Source organism: Acomys minous (genome assembly GCF_964271855.1).
Source record: "Acomys minous genome assembly, chromosome: 4".
NCBI lineage: Eukaryota > Metazoa > Chordata > Mammalia > Rodentia > Muridae > Acomys > Acomys minous.
In genome coordinates, this window is record NC_140486.1 from 26,012,560 (window position 1) to 26,038,268 (window position 25,709).

General features: G+C 44.6%; 1 protein-coding gene across 2 annotated transcripts in view; it reads left to right on the forward strand.

Moving 5' to 3' along the window:
* Positions 1-25,709, forward strand: part of ABLIM3 (actin binding LIM protein family member 3) — a 115,110-nt gene that overhangs the window by 23,070 nt on the left and 66,331 nt on the right. For both annotated transcript variants that reach the window (XR_014779038.1, XM_084780850.1), the window contains exon 3: positions 19,576-19,713. Coding sequence is in view for 1 of the 2 variants with exons in the window: in XM_084780850.1 (XP_084636976.1) it covers positions 19,576-19,713 (138 nt within the window). In the remaining variant the exon portion in view is untranslated. The remainder of the gene's footprint in view (positions 1-19,575; positions 19,714-25,709) is intronic.

Consider the following 25,709-nt stretch of genomic DNA (forward strand, 5'->3'; position numbering starts at 1 on the left):
AGTAATTAGCAGCCTGGACTCTAACTAGAAAGATCTGCTAGCTATCCCTTTCTTGCATTTTAATTGAAGCTTCCACCAACATATGCTCAGTTATAGAGCTGGCAACTGCAGTTGGGGGCACTTTGCTAGAGGCCTGTCCCCCACCCCTGTCCAAACACAGCTTGAACTGGAGGTAGGGGTCCTAGTCCTATAGCTGAGACAAAAGCAGTTGAAAGCATCTTTGAATCTCACAGTGGGAAGGAACTGTCTATGTTATCTGGTCAGTTCGTCCAGCTAAACAACCTGTGAGTTGGCCTTGAAGGGTAAAGGGCAGACACACACCTATTTTGCCAGACCATTGAGTGACTCTGTAGAACAGTGTACAGACTGTGGCCTGAGGACTAGTTCTGACCTACCTCCTGCGTTTACAGGGACTGCTTGCTTGGAGTACAGCCATGCCTGCCCACTGGTATGTTGGCTATGGCTGTATGCCCTATAACATGACAAGTTCTTAATCCTCTCCAAGTGACAAAAACCCAGCTCCAACTACTTCAAGTGTCCATGGGTCCCTAACTTTGAAGTCCAGAAAAGGCCTGTATGGGATAGCTGCTGAGATCCTCTGTGTGACAGCTGCTGGGCCATGTCCATACTCCCTGCTGTGGGTGTCCTCCCTAGTCACTCACCAGCTTAACTCTCCAGCCTTGCCACCCATGTCCTTTCTACTCCACCCAGTCCCCTCTACAGACTGCAAGTGTCTCTTCAGCTGTCATGTGAGCACTAGACTTGACATCAAAAGTCCTGATTGTGCTATTAAATAGCAAAAATATGAGATGACAGGGTACTGTGAAAAGCAAAAACCCAAACAAAACAAGATTCTGAGTGAATAAAAAGGGGCAGCGTTTATCCTCTTAGAATCAAAATATATTTAAGCTGGCAAGAAGACTAAAGTGTATCTCATCCCCATAGTCTAAGCGGAAAAAAAAGATCCATAAATGTATTTTAGTTGGCTCATATTATATTCTTTTTTATTTTTGTTTGTTTGGTACATGAGCCAATTTTTTTTTTAATGGGAGTTTTACTTTAAAATCCAAGTTTCCAGTTTCACTGAACCTTACAGGACAAGAATCAGTTGAAACCAAGTAGGGACATGCCTAACCCTAACCCTAAGCCCAACCCCAACCTCAACCCCAACCCCAACCCCAACCCCAACCCTAACCCTAACCCCTAACAAAAGCTCTTTAGCATTCATAAGAAACTTTAAGGGTACAGAGAAGTCCAAGGACCAAATGTTTTCACAACTGCTGACATTGTAGGATTCTGACTATACTTTCCCAGTCTGCAAAACTCTGCTCTGTCAGTATATGGTGTGACCTTACAGGTGCCCTCAACAAGAATACCACTTTCTGATAGACAGGAACTACGTTGACCACTGTGCTTCATGTTTGCACATGGTTGTACACTAAGTAGGCTTGCTTTACTTTTTAAGTCTTTATTCTACGTCACCATGTGCCCTGTATCATGTTTGGCATTAAGACTACAGAGCTGAGCTCAGGAATACCCTCGGCCTTTGTCAAGCTCAGAGTCTTATTGAAGAGACATAGAAATCAAACAAATAATCGTGTGAGTGCCTGTCAAGAATACCATGAAGAGAGAGTTCCTAGGACCCTAAGAACCAGTGACACAGTGCACACTGCTGAGCGGAGCTGGTGGACAGCATTTGCCTGAGAACTGTGGAATGGTGAGCTCTATCCAAAACAGGATGTCTTCACTTTGGTACTTGCAAACATCTCAGACCAGATGACTCTGTGTTGAGAGAAGGAGGAACTGCCTATACATTATAGGACGCTTTCTAGTTCTAGGGGTCAATAGCATACCTACACACAGCACAGTTTTGATAACCAAACATTTCTCCTGCTGGCATGGTAAATAACCCTGGCTGGGAGTTAAGTTGTCTCTAATTGAGACGGCCACTCCGGTGAAGAATGCTCATGGTTGAAATGGAGCAGGCGGCAGTGGAGAAGAGGCTGACTTGGAGAGAATTAGAGATCCATCGATCTGTATGCAGCTTGATGAAGGATAGACAACGAGGTAGAATGTGGCAAGGAATGACTTTTGTTTGCACAAATGACAGCAACACAAGCTGGCTGTGAGACCTCAAGGTCCTGAGCTTATAACGCATGACAGTAAAGGGAGACACCTTTGTCCTTCCCTCTGCCAGTGTAGCTACCTGGATTGTCCATCTTTGTCTGATGAGAGATGGCTACAGTCCTGCACCCAAAATATTCTTCCTAAAGAAATGACAAATTTGTGGGTATAAGTCATTAGAAATCAGTTTAATACTATGTCCCTTGTAGCAAAGCAATAGTGGTAGGTTCACCTTTTGGACCTATAACCTGTCTAGACACAGGTTATTAACGTATCTCTCAAACTTCAACAGAGAAGTTTCCATTAGCAGTAGTTGGAGATTAACACAGAGACCCACAACTGGTCAGGATACAAAGAACAAGAGACTGTGGCGTTCTCAGCCCTAAATGGGACATCCATGTCTATACTCATCTACATCTGCATTTGCATCTGCATCTGCATCCACATCTACATCACACAACTCCCTCCTTCCAAGGCTGGGATTATTGCAGAAGAGGCAAAGGAAAGAGTGTAAGAGCCAGAGGCAGCAGATGAATGTAAAGAAATACTGTTCTTATCAGACACAACATACGAACTCACAGCAGTCGTGACAGCAGGCACAAGACATGCAAGAGCTTGAAACAGACAAGAGAGAAGAGATAGGCATGAAGTTTCACCCCTAGCTGAGGACCTATGTGTAATTGATAGCCCCTAAGAGAGGGAGAGTTGTAAGTCTTTCTTTAAGGATGTAGGTCAACCACACGCCAGTGGAAGGCCACACATCCAAGAGTGTACAGGTAGCACAAACTGAATCCAATAGGTTTCTTGTTTCAGTGGGTTTTAAGGAGGATATACAGTTGGCTAGGTATGGAATAAAGAAATAGATCTTGGAGGAGTGGGAGGAGGGAGTAAATATGCTCAAAATACAATGTATGAAGTTCTCAATGAATTAATAGAAATAATGTAAGACAGAAAAAGAAATGATAACTTTAGAGAAGGAAAGCCATCTGCCATGGCTGGGAGAATGAAGTGTGTGTTTAATCTAGCAACAGTGGGACAGTATTTCAATGCCAGTTGATTTTTTTCAAACATTCATGAAAGTTGGCAAACACACGGCAGAAATATACTTTGTAGTACCCAGGAGGAGGTTGGCACACTGTCTGATAAGGCTGTTTGTGTTCTCGCCTTAGCGCTGAGGAATGCGTAGCTTTTCTTTCCAGTTACTGACCCAAGGGCTCTCGTCCTTGGGTGAGCAAAGGGATGTCCAGAGGAGCTTGTTTAGAGTGTGACATCTGGGGTGGAACGTTATTCCCAGCCCACCCTAGGGAACTCTACAGCAGGTGGTCAGCTGAGCACTTTCAGGAATATCTTACAGTGACAAGTGCCTTGGAGGAAACGGTTGTGACTCTTATCATTGCCCTCTGCTCTAGGACCTGTTTATCTCACCCAGCTCCCCGGTGTCTACCCACAGCTGTTCTGACAAGCTTTCCCCAACCATTGAGATGCTCCCAGATCACAGTCCCCTGGGTTCTGTATAGTGCTTGCAGCAACAGACACTGAGTCCTAGCTGGACTGGCCCTCACAATCTAGACATGTTTGCTTTGTATTACAGAAAGCAAAAAGAGGGCCAGAGTAGATTCATTGGAGGGTCCATCCGTGTTATCAAGCATCCAGATGGTTTTCTGTCTGAGGTGGCTTGGAATTCAACATGAGCACACAGCTCCACCATTGCTTATGGGTAACAATACCCACTGGAGAAAACATTCCTAGGGCCCAGTTCTATTTACCCAACCTCCAAGAGATTTCTCTGGTGTCTCATTGGCCAGTAGTACATCATATGTCTTTGCCTAAAGCAACCCATCAGCAGAGGAAGGAAATCATTAGAATGCATTTTCACCAGTCCTTCACACAAGATGAAAAGAGTTACCACCTTCCTTCTTTAAAAGTCATGGCTGCTCTGTGAAGGGTCCACTAAGAAAGAACCTCAGTAAGCAAAAGGGAGCAATGGATGCTGGGAAGGCAGCCTCTGGGTCTCCTTTCCTTCTTATAGCACCTTGTCCAGCCTTCCCTCACACTAGAGCCACAGAGTCCTAGGCAGGCAGGAGTCAGGTCTATGCGAACCATCCTCATGTCCTCAGTTAAGCTGTGGGTTTTGTTACATACATGTACTCACCATGAAGTGGCCCCAGAGTACATGTTCAACTTAAATTGGTGTCAAGTTGTAGTTTGGACAGAAAACTAAGTATTAGGATATAGCTTAGCTGTCTCCAAGGAGCAAAACCCCAACTTAAGCTCACATCTTCCTATAAAGGGAGAGGAGTTACAGTATCTTATTTAGGATTTTCTTGCTGTGACAAAAAGCAAGTTGTGGAGGAAAAGGTTTATTCAGCTTACAATTTCATACTGTTGTTCATCATTTAAAAAGCCAGGGCAGAAACTCAAGCAGGGCAGGAACCTGGAGGCAGGAGCTGATGCACAGGCCATAGAGAAGTGCTGCTCACTGGCTTGCTTCCCCTAGCCTGCTTCTGCTTTCTTAAAGAAGCCAGGACCATCAGCACAGGGATGGCACCACCCACAATGGACTGGGCCCTCCCCTATTGGTCACTAATTGAGAAAATGCCCTACAACTGCATCTCACGGAAGCATTTCCTCAACAGAGGCTCCTTCGTCTCTGATGACTCTAGCTTGTGTCAGCTTGACACAAAACCAGCCAGTACAGGTGGAAATAGCATATTGTTCTGTGTAATTAGAAAGACCAGATGCATGATAGCTCTAGGCCCATGATGATCCACAGACTCAAATACGGCACTTAGAAGTCTGTTCACACTGAGGTCTAAGGCCATCTCCAAGTGGAGACCAACCCCAGATGGCACCAAAACCCCTACTGGCTCAGTAAGGTAGGTGCCTTTTCCAAGAGCTCCTACCAAAATAAAACATTAGGATGGTTAGGCCATGTACCTGCCACTTGCCTAGAAAGGAATTGGCATCCTCTGCATAGGCCAAGTCCAGACAACTTGGCCACTATGGCCTGGGATAGTGTCAGTCCCACCCACACTCCGTAGAATGGCTTCTCTCTCACAGGAAAGAGATTTTATTGCCAGAAGAAGCTGAGAACAGATGCTGAACAGGCAAAACAACAGATGTCCGCTACACTTATGGGTGAAAAAGCTGTTTGCAGGGCATTATACACAGGCTAAGCCACCACTGAGAGCCTTTTGCTCAAACACACAGAGGTTAAACACTTCCTCCTGCCTTTTCATATTGTAAAAATTGAAATTTGAAATGATTAATTGTTTCCCAGATTAAAATGGAAAATTTGGGCTGGGTGGTGAAGGCATATCCCTTTAAATCCAGAGGCAAGTGGACCTCTGCATTTGAGGCCAGCCTGATCTACAGAGTAAGTTCTAGGACATCCAGAACTACATAGAGAAATTCTGTCTTGAGGTGCAGGAGAGAAGGACAGTGTGGTAAAAATCTTTCCATTTTCTCTCCATAAGTGACATCTAAAAGTTTTCTGTATCTTTCCTCTATTGTCATTTTTTATTGTTTTTTTTCTTCTTTTTCAAGACTGCTTGTCATGTCTTGACATATTGGTCCCACCAACCTATTAATTACTATAAAAATGCCATCTCTTTCTGAGGGCCAGCAAGATGGCTCAGCCTTTTAAGCTTGGTGACCTGAGTTCAGTCCTTAGCACCTGAGCAAAAGTAGGAGAGAAGCAACTCTACAAGGTTGTCCTCTGGCCTTCACATGCTCTCAGTGATACCTGTGCCTTGGTACACACATACACACATACATACACACACACACACACACACACACACACACACACACACACACACGGCGGGGGACTAAATATTTTAATACCATTTCTCCATGACACTCTCCCCAGCTTTTGTCTTTCTCTCTCATTCCCTTTACGGTTAGAAATAAGTAATAATCCCATCACTCTACATAATTACAAAGTTCTACCTTAGCAGATACCTAGTTGGTGATGTTTTTTATTCAGTCATTCACATGACAAATACAAAGTGAGTGCTTGCTATACAGGTGCTAGATAAACAGTAGGAACAAAATCATCACCACCAGCATAGTCAACATCACCATCACCACCATCATTATCATCACCATCTCCACCATAAAAACCATCATTATCATCACCATCACCATCATAAAAGCCATCATTGTCATCACCATCTCCACCATAAAAACCATCATTATCATCACCATCTTCACCATAAAACCATCACCATCATCACCATCATTATCACCACCATAAAAACCATCATCATCACCACCATAAAAACCATCACCACCATCATTATCATCACCATCACCATCATAAAAACCATCAATATCACCATCACCACCACAAAAACCATCATTATCATCACCATCACCACCATAAAAACCATCATTATCATCACCATCACCACCATAAAAACCATCATTATCATCACCACCATAAAAACCATCATTATCATCACCACCATAAAAACCATCATTATCATCACCATTTCCACCATAAAAACCATCATTATCGTCACCGTCACCACCATAAAAACCATCATTATCATCACCGTCTCCACCATAAAAACCATCATTATCATCACCGTCTCCACCATAAAAGCCATCATTATCATCACCATCTTCACCATAAAACCATCACCATCATCACCATCATTATCACCACCATAAAAACCATCATCATCACCACCATAAAAACCATCACCACCATCATTATCATCACCATCACCACCATAAAAACCATCAATATCATCACCATCACCACCATCACCATCACCACCATTGTTATCATATACCTTACTGTAGCCTGGAATGTTCTTTAGGGTAAAAAGGCGTGCTCATCTTTACAGTTCTTTGATGTTTAACTTATAACAGTAGCATCATTGTTATAATTATTATGCCAAGCTTTTGTTGCCATGGACATACTGCTTTCTGATTCTTCCAGAAATCCTGGAGAGTAAATCTTATTCATTCCATCCTCACAGAAGGAGAAACTAAGGCTCAGTGGCATGAGGCCTCTTGCTCACACTCACAGCCTGTGAGAGACAAAGCCTAGGTTTGAACCCTGGTCTGACAGGTTCTGTAGCCTAGTGTCTCCATGCTTGCACAGTGGGAAAGGAAACTGGCTTCTGTTTTTCCTGTAAAAATTAAGGTTTGGATCGACTACCATGCATGCAAAACATAGGCTTCGGACTTGGGGGTTTTGACTGTTTTAATGAGGATAAATCTTTAAGGCCCCTCTTTATGTCAGCTGTTCTCAACCACTGGCAGACATCCTTGAGGCTTCGATTACTTCCAATTCCATAGATCTCAAATCTCAAAACCCTCTCTGAAGGACTTTGGAGTTCAGATTCTTTCTTGGCAAAATCATGAAGCTAGAGCTAGACCAGGTGTCACAGAACAATCTAGAGTGAGGAAAACAGTCCACTTTTGTATTGTCCAGGACAGCAGCTTAGTGGTCTATGGAGCTATTGAATGCTTGAATTGCCTAGTACAGCTCAGAACTGAATGTTGAATCTTAATAAATTTTCATTTAAACAGCTGCGTGACCGAAGGCTACCTACCACAATAAACAGCATACAGCTAGGATCGTCTTTGTCTCTCTCTAAACCTCCAACAACCTTCCTACAACACATCAGCAGATTTTGAAATTAATTCGTTTGGGACCAGACAACATTTTAAATAAAGTAACGGTATGATATAGAACAGAGGAGAGAAAATGTGAATATGTTTTACATATGCTAGGTTTTCATAGTGACACCTTGTTTCACAGATTTATATCCTGAGTCTTTGTGTAAAAGAAAAATCTTCCCAGTGGGTTGAAAAAAAAATTTTCAAACATGGCCCAAAACCATGTTTGAAAACTGCTGCCTGCCACTGAGGAATGTCACTGAAACCTTGAGGTGACAAGCTTATATAGGGCTTCCTTTTTCATTCTGGAGCTCTGCAAGACCTCACTGCAGGAAGATTCTGGCCCTCGAGCTCCTGCAGGCATGTGGACAGCATGCTACTTGTCTCAGATAGTAATTGAAAGTGACTGTGGTCATCTGCCTGTATTAGATACAGAGACCCAAAACAGTGGCCGACAGACAGCATCTAGTTTGTACAGACAGGTCCTCTTTGGGATTGCCATATGGCTTTTAATGACCACAGTCCCTGGAGCCCAGTACGGTTTTTTTTTCTACTTTGAGTATCTAGGCTCTTCAGTTTGGGACCCTTGGTTCGGTTTTGCCATTCCCACCGCTTGCCCCTAAGGGCACTGTATGTTGCAACCTGTACTTACTATACATTCGATTTTATAGACTCTGAAAGAAAGCTAGGAGATCCCAGAATGCAGCTACTAACTTTATAGGTAAGAAACCAAGAGCCCAGAAATGAGAAAGGAAACACTCAAACTTCCTCCAAAGGTTGACAGCAGCGAAAACAGAGGAAGGATGGGGGCGGGGAGGGGGGTAGAATAGATGAGGAAAGGAAGGGAGAGGCTGGAGGAGGAGTTGGAAAGATGGTTGACACCCTCATAGCCTGGAGGAGGGGAGGACTACAGCCACGCCAGGCTTCTTGTGGAGTAGGGAGGTGAGTTTCTAGTGAATTTCATGATGGTCTTTAGGGAAACACTGCAGGACTCCGAGCAGTCGGGCCAGTACAGTGAACACCAAAGACAGCTTCAAGAAACCCCAACCATCTCAGCACAGAGAGTGGTCCCTCCAGTAAGTCCAAACGTGTGCCCTGCCCTCAGATGAAACATCCCTGGCCCAGAACCCAGTATTCCCCTCAGTTCTGATACCACCGCCATGATGAGGACCATGGGTGACATCTTCCCTTCTCGGAGGCTCAAGGTTGTATGTGTAAAGACAGAGATAAATAGGATGCTGCAGGTTTCCTGGAGATCAGATTGGGGTGAACAGTGATCTATTTTGACTGCCATGGCTCTTAGTCTATCTACCTGGCTTCTTCTCAACTAGGATCTCAACCCAGAGCCTTTGAGTGCCTCCAGTTCCACAGAGAGGCTGATCATGCCTGAGGCGGAAAAAAAAAAGGCAGCTGGGGCAAACAGTAATCTGTAAGACCTTAAACGCAAACAGCAGGACACCCAAATAAAACATGTGTAGGAGACATGGCCAAACCACACAACAGCTGGTCCAGCAAAATTCCCTGAATAGCAACCAGGACAGAATATATTTGCATTCGGCGGTGTATGGGGAGCTTAGAAACCTCTGGGTATTTCTAGAACATTAGATGTTTTCCAGAGTCCTTCTAATGAGAAAACCGTTGAGTCCTGGGGAATCGATTGGCCAGCTGATATTCCGGGTATTTCCCTGCAGTGTGTGGGAGCCTGATGGCCTGCCAGGGTCTCAGGAAGCAAACATTGTCTAAATATTGAACCCTCTGGCTCAGAGGTCCAGGCGACTGAGTCACTCAGAGCACCAGGACAATTGCCAATTCCTGAGGGCCCCCATTTTCCAACATGGTTCCCAGGGCCCCAGACAAAACCCAAGTGCTCTTTCTCAGATAAGCTGTGAAGCAATCCTGGAAAGAGGTGCCAGGCTGCCGTGAGGGACCCTCTCTCTCCTTGTTAAGAATGCTCAGGCACGTCCCCCATGACTCGGCAAGGAGATGAGCAATTTCCCTTCTTTTCGGGGTGCTCTGGGCAGGAGATAGTACTGAGAACACCAGACCAAAGAGAGAGGACAAAAGAGAAAAGGGGGTGCTGTCCTGGGCAGACTGATGCCTGGCACACTCAGCCCCAGGCTTTATCTGGGCGGTGACTTCGGTTACATTAATCATCCCTGTGGCCCTTGGACTTCCCCCGTGGTGTCTGTCTCATGGGATTGTTGTGAGAAATGAAATGAAATGACGACCACGAAGCACGTAGCACAGTTTGGGCACATGGTAATTGCACAATTAGCGTTAGCCACTTTTGGATAAAAATGTTTCTAACTGGGTGTCTGTGAAGGTGGTGAGGGATAAGAGAGCTAGTGTTGACTAATGAGTGTCCACTCCACAGTGGGGCGTGCGGTACCCAAGGCTGGTAGAGACCTAGTCCAGTCTCCCTTCCCCACCCAACCTCCTTGTCTGGTCCTAGCCGTTCCGACACAGCCTTGGATAGCAAGTCGATTTAAAAAAAAAAACAACCCATAACTGAGATGGCTGAATAATATTTTTTGGAGCACCGAGGGCTCCTTTCCTTCACCAGCCCACTCGGCGCCTTCCCTCTATTCAGTGAACAAGGCCTCAGGGTCAGGAAGGGCTGCAGAAAGACGGGCTGATAGAAGTTTCCTGGCTTTGGAATTTCCAAGGCCTGTGCCTTCAGAAGAACAGGGGGGCCTTAGTGCAAATTCAAATGTTCAGCACGAAGCGTGCGTTAGGGAGGACAGAAAGGGCTCCTATCCCAGAGCTAACGGGATTATCCCTCTGCCTAGGGGAAGGGAAGAGCCTCCCCGGGCAAGAAAGGAAAAGACACATCTAAACCGAGTCCTTAGAAAGAGGCCCAGTGACAGACCTTTGGATAAAACCCATGTCCACAGGCGCAGTCAAAAGCAGACAGAGTGGGAGGGGAAGCAGGAAGGGGCAAAGTGACTCAAACAGGGTTTCCACTTACCGCAAGAGAGAGACAGATATATATATAGAAATCAGCCTAATTCAAGTAGAGCCAAAGGGGAATTATTAAAAATCAATGCGTCCCTGAGCGCGTGGCGGCTCCTTGTGCCTCCTCCTTCTTCATGAGGCTTACACCATGAAGCCCATTTCAGGTTGAGCCCTTGTCCTTCTGCTGTAGCTGTCTTGTGGCAGAGGCTGTCAGACACGGGCGGCCTGTCTGGCCAAGAGCCTGCTGCTCTGACATATGTACCGACAACACTCTCTGGAAGAAGACAGCCATGACTGTGAAGTGTGCTGGTGAGCCTGGCAGCAGGCTGGGGAGGATGTTTCTGTTGCCTAGCGGCCGCACGTGTGATAACCTATCCTCTCAACCTACTGACATGGGAAACTGTGGTCAGGCGAGGCCCATCTGTGGAGGGACCAAGGCAAGTGAGAAGGCTCCATCCTGCTACAGCTGCCCAGAACCTACCGAATTTGCCTCTCTTGAGGACCAGTATGCGCACCTGCTAAGCTCCCTCTGCCTGTGCCAGGGAAACTGCTCAGGGCTGATGTGCCCTGGCCTGAGAATAGCTATTATGGCTTCTTCATCCTCTGCTAAGGGTGCTGAATTGCACGAGTCCTGTACGTATCCTAGGACTCTCCAATCATCATTCTTGGTCTTTTCCAAATGACTTTTTGGAAAATAAATGGCCACTGTTAGAGGAAGTTAGAGGCTCCTTTAGCTGTCCAGCCCCAGTGCTCATGCAGAAAAGCCTCTGCCAGCAGACCACCGCTGTGGTGAGAGCATCTCAGAGTCAGACTAGCTAGCTTTGGGCTCTGACTCTGCCCTTTATTAACTGTATGACCTTGAGCAAGGAGCCTCCTTCTCTGGGTCTCGGTTTCCTCATCCATAAAGTGAGTGGGGAGAGTGGTGTTGTCCTCTGAGTGAAAGACAGTCACTGGGAGGACATGTGCAGCTTGTTAAGCACGCTTCCGGACACAGAGACAACCCTTCAGAGTTTTGTCTATTGCCCTTGCAAACTTTACGTCTGTGTTCACATTTCCTGCTTTGCTCTGGGCTTCTGAATCTGGGAAGCTGACCCTGGCCACCTATGTAGCAGCCCAGTGGACCTCTGGGTGTGCCGACTCTGGTCCAGTTGGTCTAAAACAGAGATCCTTGTGCTCTGAGGCAAGCCTCTGGGGTGTGCACAAGTTTGACAAATGCCTCTCCTCCAGGCCTCAGCTTACTCATTTGTTCAGTGGTTTCATGAATCGGTTCCATCCTTCTTTTATTCATCAAATGGGAAGGAAACGGCAGCATAGTGAGACGAGCCTGTACCACACGATCGGTGCTGAGAGTCAACTGGTAGAAAAGAGCATGCTCTCAGCCCTCGTGGGGCTCCCAAGCCAGCGCATCTGGATGACCTCCCAGCCCCTTTCTGCTCCAAAGGCCTTATTTCAATGAGCACTGTTATCTTGACAGAGACATGACCCTCCCAGGTTACCACGAGCAGCCAATCACTCACTTATTCTAGATAAGCACACACTACAAACACCCTGGAAACATCAGATGTGCTCAAAATACTCAGGACTATCACGGACAGGTCTTGTCTCATTCTCACAGGAGGAAGCCCCCAATCCATACATTCCTCTGCAGCCCACTGTAAGCCTTAAACACAAAGCTCCCCGAAAAGGAAAAGTCTGCCCAAGATGGCTAGTGGTCTGCAACCAACAGCTTTATGGTGACAGCCACCAGGGAGAAAGAGAGAGAAAGGAACCTTTGCTGGATTTGTCCAGCAGTGGGTTTGAGAACTGTCTGAGCCAGGTGCAGTGGCTAGCTGGTGGGGGTAAATACAGAAAAAAATTTTTTTTTTTTACAATGAGTTCGAGGTAAGGCTACGTGACTTCAGAAGGCCTTTACGATTAGTTATTGTGGAGGCTGGAGAGATAGCTCAGTGGTTAAGAGCACTAGCTGTTCATCCAAAGGTCATGAGTTCATTTCCCAGCAACCACATGGTGGCTCACAACCATCTATAATGAGATCTGATGCCCTCTGCTATCTGATGCTCTCTTCTGTCATGCAGGCATACATGCAATAGAGTGCTTATATACATAAATAAAGACATCTTTTTAAAAAAAAGATTAGTTATTGCTTTTTGAGCCTAAGTTATTTTGTCAAAGAGCATCCTGAACACAAATTCAGTTACCTTAACTGGGCTGAGTTATGCCCACTCTAAAGATAGCAACATTGAGGGCTCAGTTTTGAAACTCGCTGAGTCACACGGCCATCAGGTCACAAGGCTATAATCCAAAGTCCATCCTACTCCCAATCCCAGAAACCAGATGCGCCGTGTGCTTTTTTCTACTCCAGTGCAGAGACTAGTGTCTCTATGGTCTCACCTTTGGAAGCTAAATCATGCCAACAGGACTATTTCAACTCTGAAAGCAAACCCACCAACCCACCGTGAGTTACCAGATGCTTCTTGACCTTTTGCACAGCCACTCTGTACCTACAAAGTTCCAGGATCCACACGTGGGTACTTAGCTAGCACTTGAGAACACACTCAGGATACTTTGGGTTCTAATGAAGTCAGCAAGCTATACAGTGGCAGCTGCTGCACCCTGCACCCTGCCTAGGTGTGCACTTCTCTGGGCCCCAGGCCATTGCCAGCTCATTGCAGAAGCAGTGGGTTCTCTGCGTGATGTTTCACCTTGCAACCAGAAACACTGCTGTTTTTATTACACTTCTAGCCAATTATTCAAGCTGTTAGAATGTCTCCAAGTCAGTTTTGTTGCTCTTTTAATTATACTCCAGCACCGCATACCCTCTACTTTTAAAAAGACTATTCTAAAGACACTCTATTTAAAATATGGGAACATTTTCATCTCCAAGGTCAAGCGACCCTTGGGGAGAAGGAAGAGAAGATTGCACAGGTGGCTCATGGGTAGGAAGAACATAACTTCTCAGTTGTAATGCTTATGGGGGAAACTGTACCATTATCTGCTTTTAAGGAGACTAATAAATCTGGCAGCATAAAACAGAGTCTAGTTTAAATGTAGGGCCATTTAGTAGAGAGGATAGAGTGTGGAAGAAGAGAAACTCAGAAGCGGACCACAAAGGCAAAACCGTTTGTTAATTAGAGTGAGACTCATAAATCTTGTTGTCTAAGATGCTTGGTGGCCAAGAACAGAGCTGAGGCTGAAGAAGTCATGGTTTATCCAAAATTTAGAAAAGTAGGTACCAGCAAAGAGGGGAACAAACCTCAGGTCAACACCAGCCCTCTCAGAGAAAGGTCCATGAAGGTGTGGAAAGATAGCCAGGGAGGAAACACAAGTGCAGAATCAGGTGCCAGATCAGACTCACTGAAAACAAATGCTGGGGAGGATGGAGGAGGATGGGGAGGATGAGGGAGGATGGAGGAGGATGAGGGAGGATGGGGGAGGATGGGGGAGTATGGGGGAGGATGAGGGAGGATGGGGGGATGGGGGAGGATGGGGGGTTCATACACACTTGAGCAGAATGTAAATGTGTGCTGTCACTATACAGACCAGTATGGAGGTTCCTCAAGAGCTAAAATTAGAGCTGTCATATAATCCATCCAGCCATATCTCTCATCAGTCTGTACTTGGAGGGACCTAAGTAGGCATACAACAGACATGTCTGCACACCATTGTTCATGAAATAACCATTCATTTGAGGCAAGTTAAAGACTGTATATGCTCACCAGAGCCAACAGATTAATGGATTAAATGGATAATGGATAAATAAATAAATAATATTAGTAGATAAAGAAAATGTGAGATATATATATATAATTAAGGGGGTTTTTTTAGCCATAAAATAAAAGCAAATTATCTTACTTGCATATGTACGTGTGCCCCTCAGTACATGGAGGCCAGAAGAAGGCATCAGATCCTATGGGATTGGAGCTAGTGATGGTGGTGAACCAGCTGATGGTTGTTAGAAATGGAACCCTGGGCCTCTGGAAGAGCAGCCAGTGCTCTTTAACCACTGAGCCATCTCTCCAGCCCAAGAAAACCAGAGCATCCTACACAGCTTAGAACCTTTTGTTTTGAGATCAAATTCAGGATGTGTAAGTGTGTATATAATTGGTCCCAATTACAATTTTTTTGTTTGGGGTTTTTTTTTTTTGAGACAGGGTTTCTCTGTGTAGCCTTGGCTGTCCTGGACTCACATTGGCGACCAAGCTGGCCTTGAACTCACAGGGATCCACCTGCCTCTGCCTCCCAAGTGCTGGGATTAAAGGTGTGCGCCACCACCACCCAGCACAATTATAAATTTTTAATATACCTTTAAAATGTTAAGGGAATTAAGAAAATGAACAATTTGGGCCAGGAGTGGCAGTGTATACCTTTAATACCAGCATTCAGGAGACAGAGTCAAGAGGATCTCTTCGGGCTCTAAATTAAGCTCAGGGCTACATAGAGAGACTCTATCTCAAAAAAAAAATATGTCAAAGTTGGCATATGTGATATAATTTACACATGTTGTTTTTGTGTTGCCAGAACTCAACCAGTCTTAATTTCTTTTCCTCTGCCTGATGCTGTATTTCTGAAACTGTTACTTGCACTGTCCAATATGGTAGCCACTAGCCACATATGGCTACTTATATGTAAGCATATGTTAATTAAAGTTAAGTTTAACTCAGAATTCAGTTTCTCAGTCAGGCTAGCCACATTTCAAATGTGCAGCAGCTACATATGGCTGGGGACTAGCATACTGGACAATGCTGATATAAGCTGTTTCTGTATGTCAGGTTTGCGCTACTAGATAGCCCTTGCTAAGGGCTGACAACAGAAATGACTCTCACCCAAATAATTCTAAAAGAAGCCAGAGGTTCCCTGAAAGCACGGTGAGAACATATGATGTAATCTATATGCCTACACTTGGCAATACCCAGTCATATCACAAGTAAACAGAGCTACTGTCCCATGAGGCTCATCACACCCTTAAATGCTGCTCTCAAGGACAGGTTCCTTACACACGAGGCAGTTTGGAAATCAGTATGTAAATCATCTTGGAAATCTGAAAGACCTTTACTCGTAAGATAAATGTGATAAGCCCTGTGATTGAACCTCACTATTTTATAGGTTTAAAGAGGGGGGGGGAATAACCAGGAGAAAATCAACTGTCAAATATCAGCATTTGGGGTGTGGGACAGAGCTTGCTGGGCATATGCAAAGTCGCAGGTTCTGTCTGCTAGCATCACAATTAAAACCCAAATCCAAACAGATCAGTATTCACGGTAGTTATACAGACTAATGGAGAGATGTGGCACACGCTTCCCACATGTCCCCCATACACCACACACACACACACACACACACACACACACACAAAAGGTTAGGTCAATTTCCTAATCTAATTAAACCAAAAATACAAAATCTCACCAGAAACAAGATAGCTGCCAGAGCAAGGGTACACATGGCCCTATCTCAGCCCAACCTCGCTGACCCCAGAGGTCTGTCTGGTTATAAAAACCAGGCATGGCGGCACACACCCTTAATCCCAGGACTCTGGAGGCAGAGCCAGGCATATCTCTGTAAGTTCAAGGTTAGACTCATCTACAAAGCAAGTTCCAGGACAGCCAAGCCTGTTATCACAAAGAAATCCTGTCTCAAAGTGGGGGGGATACCTGTAAGATCAAATCACACCGTGCTTTTATAATCAACCTCCATAACTGGACATGGAGGTGCATGCTTATGATGCCAGGACTTGGGGAGGCAGAAGCAGGTAGATCTCTGTGAGTTTGAGGCCAGCCTGGTCTACAAAGCCAGTCCAGGGAAGTCAAGGATACACAGAGACAGCTGTCTAAAAAAAAAGAATTCATCCTTCATCAGCAACCTGGAGGAACGCTCAGAGGGGTGCACAGATTTTTTTTTTGTTAATGATCTACTGATAAACACTCCTCTGCGCAGCATCCTTATCCTCAAGGCCCGTTTTCCTCATCTACGCCCTCTACTTTTATCTCTTTCTTCTGTCAGTCTCAAAGACTGAATTCTGATGGAGGGTTACGCCCGCAATTCCACTTCCCTAAATCAGAAAAAAAAAATTTAAACTGACCTTAAGTGGTGGTTCTTGAACTATTAGACAGATTGAATGAAAGCCACAGATGAACGCGCGCGCGCTGCGGCGCGGGTGGGAGACTGAGAGCCTTCCAAGCCCTCCTCGCTGGTGCGGATGGCTGTACTGCTTGTTCTTATTTCATGTTCAGGCTCACAGCTTGGCTTCCCTTGGCAGTGGTATATCACCACGCTGCTCATATGAGCAGGATTTATGTTTTCTCGCAAGCCAGAGAGGAGAAGGGAGTGTAATATTTTCCAGGGGACTCTGAGCAGAAACTAGAGAAAAGAGAAAAATGGACTGAGCTGCAGGGAACGTTGTTGTGAAACATTCTAGGTGAAGAGAATGGAAGCATAATGGCCGTGATTCCAGCCAACATTTCCAGGATGCACACGTACCCGTGCACACCCACACATGTATGCACATGTACATACACATGCTCACGCACACACATAACCACACATGCATGTGTGCACACACACAGGCACACACATAACTCAAGCACACACACACATGGGCATGCACACGTGCATGCACATACACAGACACACACACAGACACACATGCACACACACCCTTGGGTGCATGCATGGATGCACACAGAGGCCGGAAGAGGCTGTGAGAGCCTCTGCAGCTGGAGTGACAGGAGGTTGTGAGCTCGTATCCACTGAGTCATTTCTCAGCTGCTTGCAGGCCAGTTAATGCACTTTTCCATGTTAACTCATTCAAATGAGTTAATTTTTTTTAACCTGGCTAATGGATGCTTTTCCTTTATTTCTCTTTTCTGTCTTTAAGAAAGACAGGGAGGCAGAGGCAGGTGGATCTCTGTGAGTTCGAGGCCAGCCTGGTCTATAAAGCAAGTCCAGGACAGCCAAGGCTAATACAGAGAGACCCTGTCTTGGTGGGAAAAAAAGACAGAAAAGGAAAAGATGAGTAATGGAGAAAGAGAGATTTGTGTTGCACTAACAAAAAGTCTTGGTGGCCATGACAACGAAGGCTTGCTCTTGCTTGAGGGAAGGAGCACACACAGTTTCCATTCACATTCCATTGCCAAATAAGTCACCCTGTGCACTCCTTCGTGTGCCTAGAAGGCGTTCAAATGCTAGTGAACAGACTGCAACTACACTAGGTGGAGAACGTCCAGAGGACACGCTCTCTGCATCCTTCTGTAGTTCAAGGTTGCTAACAGTCCAAGAGAACTCAGAATCCACTCACCCATGAAGGCCGCATGCGTTAAGTGGTATTTTCAGGACAAGAGTGAGCCTTCTAACAGAGTATAGGCAGATAGTTTTTTAACTAACTGTGTCTCCAACTTTGAGTGGAAATAAAGGAACGTAATAATGTTCTGTCAAAGGCTAATAAAGCTAACTAAAGAGAAATTGGATTCTTCAAAGACAATGTTACTCCATCGGGTTGGATCCGATGATAGCTATTAATATCATTTCAACCCTGGAGTCTCCCGGGTGTAGACAGATATCTATAATTCAATTCCAAGTGACGAGATTTCAGGGTGGTTAAACCAGCTACATCTCAGGGAAAGTCTGATCTCTAAAGTAACCATGTGCAGGTCTCAACAGGAGGTTGATCGTGATTAGATCTCCCCAGGACTGCCCAGTGCTGACCGTGGCACTTTGCACAAGTATGCTGTATAAAACTTCTGAAGTATTATTACAGTCATTTCAGAAATTATCAGAAATTCTGCCTCTAGCCAAAGTCAAAATTGACTTAACACTTTCTTTGTGGAACTCAAGTCAACAATTCAGGCAGCAGCTTTTAAAACCAGACATCCTAACACAGCACAACCCAAAGATGCATCTATGTGCTTACTTACATGCTAAAGGCTGACAGTTGGAAGGTAGCAAGAGTCTTTGTTTTCCATAATTACACTATTGTGTTTCTATGAAAGGAGAAACCCTTGTAGATCAGTAAAACCACTGCAGATCAGAACATACAGTGCTCTCAGACCTGAGCCAAGGTGTCTGAGGCACCATTCACCGGCACTGCTTAGGACAGTGGCATATATGGTGTCTGTAAGTGTCTTCAAAACCAAGGCTGAGGTGAAGTCCCACAGTGCAACATAGGCGAGCAGTGCCTGGAACACTTATATTCACAACACATTTGATTTTGGAATAATTATTTTTTGCTGCATGTTCAGAAATCTTTTACTGTTGCCAGATTTGTTTTCCTTTTCTTTTTCTTTTTTTTGGCAGCCTTCCCTGACTTCATATGAGGCTTTGACCCATCCATGGTTTAAAGAGCTAGGCTGTACAGTAACAATGAAAGTATGGTATAGGAAACATAAAATGAACAGCAATCATTTGTCATCATGGTCAAGCATTCTGTACTATATATGATAGTATGTGCTATCCAAGACTCACAGTGTGGTGGGTTTGTTTACAAGCCCCGAAGCATCATTGTGGCCAGAGCATCATCGGGCAATAGGGCCTTTCCAGCTGGTGCCAAGGGTCCCTATCATTATCTGGCTTTGGCCCCGACCATATACAGCATAGGACTGTACACTGCTTCCTCTTTCATTTCCTTCATTTAGCCATTTGGCCTCTATTATTACAAGGAAAGGCTATATGGACCGCCTGAGTCTTTGCCTGTTGGAGGAGGCTAATAGACTCATCTCAGACAGCCACCCCCCCGCCATGCAGTACCAAGCCTGGCATATACAATGTGCTGAGGACTTTTGTTTGGTGGCGGGGACGGGGGGGGGGGGGATAATTTCTACCCTTCTGAATTTTTATTCTTCTAGCTAAATCTCTTGTCTCTTTTTACAGTTCCTTACCAGCAGAGTCCGTACAGTCCCCGGGGCAGCTCCAATGTCATCCACTGCTACCGCTGCGGAGATACCTGCAAAGGGGAGGTGGTCCGTGTCCATAACAACCACTTCCACATCAGATGTTTCACTTGTCAAGGTAGGAGGCCATCTCTCAGCTCCCTTCTCAGATTCTTGGCTGTCCACTGCCAGCATATGCCTACAGACAGGAAGAACAAGCTGTAAAGATAGTGTCAAGGCCAGCACACTCTTCTAAGAATTCTCCCTTAGGCAGTGGAGATCCCAGGGGAAGGTTCTAGTGAGATTAGAGATGGATGGATGGATGGATGGATGGATGGATGGATGGATGGATGTCGGGAGAAGAGGGGTCCTGGCCTCTTCAAAGAAACAGGGGCTGGCCAGGAGGAAAGGACAATCAACCCTTAAGGTTAACATCTACAGCTGAGAAGACTGCTGTTCGTGACTGTCACTCAATTGGAGAGTGAATGAGAGTATACGCTCTCCTGGGTAAACCCAGCCTGGCTTTGAGACGTGCAGCCATTCTGCGACAGTATGGAAGTTCTCATAAAGCCGAGTTTAATGGAAGGAAAGGTCTGCCTAGACTTCCGTGAGGGTTGTCGTTTGGAAACAGATGTTCTGGTTGCTACAGCTTACCCACATAGAGCTGACTCACAGTGTCCTACATCCTACGCCCACCCCTAGCTCATGGTTCCAGAACAGAAAGGAGCAGCACAGCCGGAAGGGAGAGGGACTCAGCTGAACAAGAGTCCTGTCGCTCACAAGCCGCGCTTCACGCCAGGGTCCTGACAAACACCTCTCCTGCTGCACCTCCCGTCTCTGCCTCTCAGGCGAGGCTGCCGGGCTCACAAGGCAGCCAATCTAGTTGAAGCGCTGCTTGTGAACTTGACCTAAGCACCTGTGACTTGGCACCTGTTGAGCCTAGGCTGGCGGTCTCCAGGTCTGACGTGCGCGTTCTACTCCCTGTGACTGACAGCACTAAGCACCTGTGACTTGGCACCTGTTGAGCCTAGGCTGGCGGTCTCCAGGTCTGACGTGCGCGTTCTACTCCCTGTGACTGACTGCACTTGAGGTGTTTGTCACCAGGTCTTCCCATGACAAGTTGCGTCACAGCTCCTCAGATTGAACCTCATCTGCGAAACGACTCCCACCTGTGTCATGATCTTGACGCTTCCTCTTTGATCCATTCTAGTCTGTCAATGTTTTTCTTAAAAATCATGGTTCCCAAAATACAGCAAGCACGACATTTCTGTCGATGGGACTCGTGATGTATTGATTTCTTAAGGACCCAATTCTTACCGTTCGCTTATATTGAATTTATGGTCAATGGAAACTTCCAGATCTCTTCTTATCAATACTCACCTCAGTCTCATGTATCTGAGATTGGCTTCCCTTGCCATGGAGAAAAATCCTAAATCCCTTTCTTTATGCTCCAACTGGGCTTTTGCAGTATGAATTTCATGCTCTCGAATTTGTTTATGGAAACATATATAGGATATATAAATTTTAATTTGTGTGGTTTAAATTTCATATTCATAGTCAGAATTGGAAACTCTAGAATAGTGCAGTGGAAGCTATACAAGTGTTTTGGTGAGTGGCTATTTTTACATCTCAGAAAGTGGAGCAGGACAGGAAATAAAAACAATGAAGATGTCATAAGGCAGGGATGTGTCGTGTGTCTCTGCAACTGATTCTCTGAGTGTTAGCTGATTCTCTGAGTGTTAGCTGTTGCCTTTCGTTCACAACAAAATAAACCCATGGACTCATGCCCACACATGGCTCCTCACTCCTGGGCCTGACCTCCTTCATGTGACGGTGTCAGCTCTCCAAGCACAACAAGAGGACACTCGCCAATGATTAAGACCTTTAGCACCTCAGTTTGGACCACACTTGTTAATGCCCTATTGACAAAACAAGCTAAAAGCCAACCTGGATTCAAGCTCCTGGAGAAACTGTGCCTCTTGTGGGGAAATCTGAAGCCTCAGATCTCAAGGATGTGAATGCAGAGAAAAGAATAATTTGGCCATGTTGATAATCACCATGAGGAGGTTATAGAGTCTCCTTTGATGGGGATTTTTAAGGAGGAAAATAGACCATTATTTTTTTCTGAATATTTCTAGGTCAGATACTCAGAGATAAAACAAATGACAGGATTTGGGTTTCCTTCACTAACAAGGAAGGAGATTTGTTGCCTTCAATAGGTGCTTCGTTTAAAATTCTGAAATGTCTGTGCATGCCTGTTTACAACTCTTTTGACAGGCTGTACTGTGCCACGATGAAAAAAAGGAATCTGCAAAGATCAGAAACAATCAGGGAGCTGGTGGTGGAACAGCCAGGGTCAGATTTTATCCTGTGCAAAGGCTTGGAGGCAAAAGTTTTTATCTTCATGCCTAAGTGGATCATGGAGAAAAATAGACCATGCTAGAGCCACCAAAGTTAGCATATAATAGGGGACCACACAGCATGGCCCTGCAAGGTGCTACTCAAAGATGCACAGGGGAGGGGCGTGGGCCAAAAATAGATTGAATGTTAAACGAAAAATATATCATAATGGAAAAAAATCTAAACAACCAAAAAAATCTCACAAACAGTTGTTGAGTGGCCAATCATCTAGGAGGAGATTTCTGATTCCAGGCCAAAAGCAAAACAACTACAAAAATAAAACAAAACAAAATTTCAAATTTGGAGGGCGGAGGTAGAGGGACTAGGAAAAGTCATCCTCAGCTACAGTAAGACTGGGGCTAGCCTCGGGTACGTTAGTCCTCTCAGAAAAGAACAATGAAAGCTGAGAGCAAGGATGTGCAGATTAGGGAATCAGACGTGGCACTGCTGGGTCTACGGGACACCTTCCTATAGATTCAGGACTCCTTGGAGATTGGTCCATTGTCTGACATACCATTTCCACCTTGATACCTAGATGCCGAGCCTCCTTAAGGATTTCAGCGAGCCGGGGGGGGGGGGGTGGTTGTCCCAGGAAGACTCACCTGGTCCTACTCTCCAGCCCCAGTAAAAGCAACTGTGCTTGCTGACCAGAGAGGAGGTTTCCTTGGGTGGAGGGAGGGGTCTCTGCTTCTCCATCTTTGTTGCGGGTACTGGTAGTACAACCAGAGGCTGAGTCTGATAGGGTAGGATGAGGGTTCAAGGGTGCACATTATCTAGTAGGGCAAGGCTGGACAGGTTGAGATAGGGTGCATGCTCAGTGGTGGTGCCCTTCTGCTTGTACCTGCACCCTTAGGACCAGGTCTCGACTTGCTCCTCCAGGTTGAGGAGTTGGGTGGCCAGGATCTTGCAAGCCTCCTGGTCAGGGTAGGGGTCCACTTCGAGGTGTTTCTTCAGCCCCTGGTGCTGCCCCCAATGGTATGTAGGAGGGCAGGGAATGCCAAGGTGCTTCCATCTTGACTGTAGCTCAGTTCAGATCACTTCAAGTGCTTTCCAGAGTCAGAGATTTAAAACAAAGTTTCACACTTGACAAATAGAAGGAAAAAAAAAAGCAAATAATAATCCATTCAGAAGGAACGCAGTCTTATTCCAGACCTCAGAGAATTAACAGAGCAAAATGAATAACTCAGAGGCAAACATATAAATCATAGAGGAGGTGTCAGAAACGACAGAGAGTAGAGTATACATTAAAATCCACAGTATCTAATAACTGTATAATAAAACCCTGCAGGAAGATATAAAAGAAGCAGCCTACATACGTCAGAGTGAAACCTCAGATCATCAAAGATAAAGAGATAATCTCAAAAGTAACCAGAAAGAAAAGACAGATCATCTGCATATGAATGGCAAGTAGGCTGACAGTCGACACTTTAATAGCAACAAACAAGCCAGAAAACAGCGGGATGCTCTTTCATGTACTGGAGAGAGGAAAAAAATACTTGTAAAAGTTGGAGAGTAGGATTATGTAATTAGCAAAGCCATTTTTCTAGAGTAAAGGCTCTAGAGCTGTAACGCTGTAACTTACTGGTCAAAGACTATGTCCCTGTAAGATAAAGAACAAGATGGGAACTTCTGATCTCAACATTTCTACTCGATGATATACCGGGTTAAGCATGAAAACAAAGTAAAAAATACACAAGCTGAGAAAAAAGGATGAAAATAGTTCCCATTGCAGATAACATGATCTCATGTACAGCCAATGCGTGAGAAATCTATTAGAACTGATAAACAAAGTGTTTCATATGTAACACAAGATCAATATTCCAAAAGCATTGTGTATTTATGCACTGGCAATGAACTATCTGAAAATAAATTTGAGAGCGCTAGAGAAGTAATAGCTCAGCGGTAGAGCATTTGCCTAGCATACACAAGGTCCTGGGTTCAGTTCCCAGCACTGTTAAAAATAATAAAACCAAGGAAACAATTCCAGAGGCTGCTGAGATGGCTCAGTGTGGGTAAGAGCACTTGCCAACAAACCTTGCCAGACTGAGTTCAATCCCAGGAACCCACATGGTGGAAAGAGAGAACTGATTCCCACAAGTTGTCCTCTGACCTCCACACATGCACTACATCATACACACACACACACACACACACACACACACACACACACACTAAATAAACAGATGGATAAATAAAGTTTAAACTTTTTAGTTACAATAGTAAACACATACAAATAAATATAGTAAAACATAAGAATTATAGTGATGCCAAGTATGATGATGACACATGCCTTTAATCCCAGTACACGGGAGGCAGAGGCAGGCTTATGGCCAACCTGGTCTACAGAGTGAATTCCAGGATAGCCAGGGCTCTGTAAAACAGAGAAATCCTGTCTCAAAAAACAAAAAATAAAAATATAGTGACAACTAGAAAATACTAAAGAAGCAAACAGAAAACCATCACATCTTCATCATGAATTCGGGAACCTCAATACTGCTAAGACAGCTAGAATTCAACTGGGTCAACATAACATACAGTTTAGTCACCTCTGGTTGTCATAAAAACAACATAGACTGATTGGCTTAAAAATAGAAATTTATTTTCTGATATTTGGGGGGGGGAAGAATGGTACAAAATCAGGATGCCAATGTGTAGGGTTCTAGTGAGAGCTCCTCCTGGCTTGCAGACAGCCACAGTATCAACAATGTCTATATGACAGTGAGAAGGAGAAAGGGGAGATAGGGAGCTCCTTATAAAGGAACTAATGCCACCCCTTACAGGGCTCTACCCTCAAGACCTCATCTAAACCTAAACCTAGTTGTCTTATGAGGCCATATCCCCCAATACCATCAGAGAGGAGGGTAAAGCTTCAACATATGGATTTTGAGACAGCATAAATCAGCCCATAAAATTTATATCAAGTTACAAAGAGCAAGCAATGAAAGAATGACTTTGAGGACCCAACACTTCTCACTTTAAAGACTTGCTACAAAGTAAGAAACTAGTGCTGTGATTGGCATGCCATCAATAGAATAGAATCAAGTGCCAGAAATAAACCCTTATATTTATGGCCAGTTGACTTTTAACAAGGGTGACAAGATAATTAAATAGGGGGCAGGGGGAAACAGTCTTTTCTAGAAGTGGTTCTGGGAAAATTGAGTATTCACAGGCCAAAAAAAAAAAAGACAGAGAATATATTGTTTCCACCAAACACATAAAAATTAGCTCAATGTTGTCCATTATTACCAGCTTAAATAGTGTGTGTGCCATATATTACCATGTACTACTAATTGACTTAAGTATATTTATGAATATAAATTTAGACAAAATACAAATGACAAAAATAGACATCTTGTGTTGGTAAGGACTGCACTGGATCAGATGGCTTTTAAAAAATAACCATGATGTGAAAACTTGAAAATCCATCTATTCCTTTGTTCAATAAAGTTGGAGTTTTACTTAAAAAAAATTAGCTCAAAATGGTTCACAGATAAACATATGAGCTAAACTGTAAGATTTTTAAAGAGAAAATAGATGTTACACATAGAACTTTGTGGCCTTGAGCATGGCACAGGCACAGATTATATGAAAAGGACACCCAATAGAGGAAAAATAGGCAAGTTAAATACCATCAAAGCTTAACTGAGCATAGCTGAGTTATACATTTTAATTAGTTTGAGTTTGTATTGTGTGAATTGTGTGTTGTTAAAAACTGTTCAAGGAACATTTTTAGAA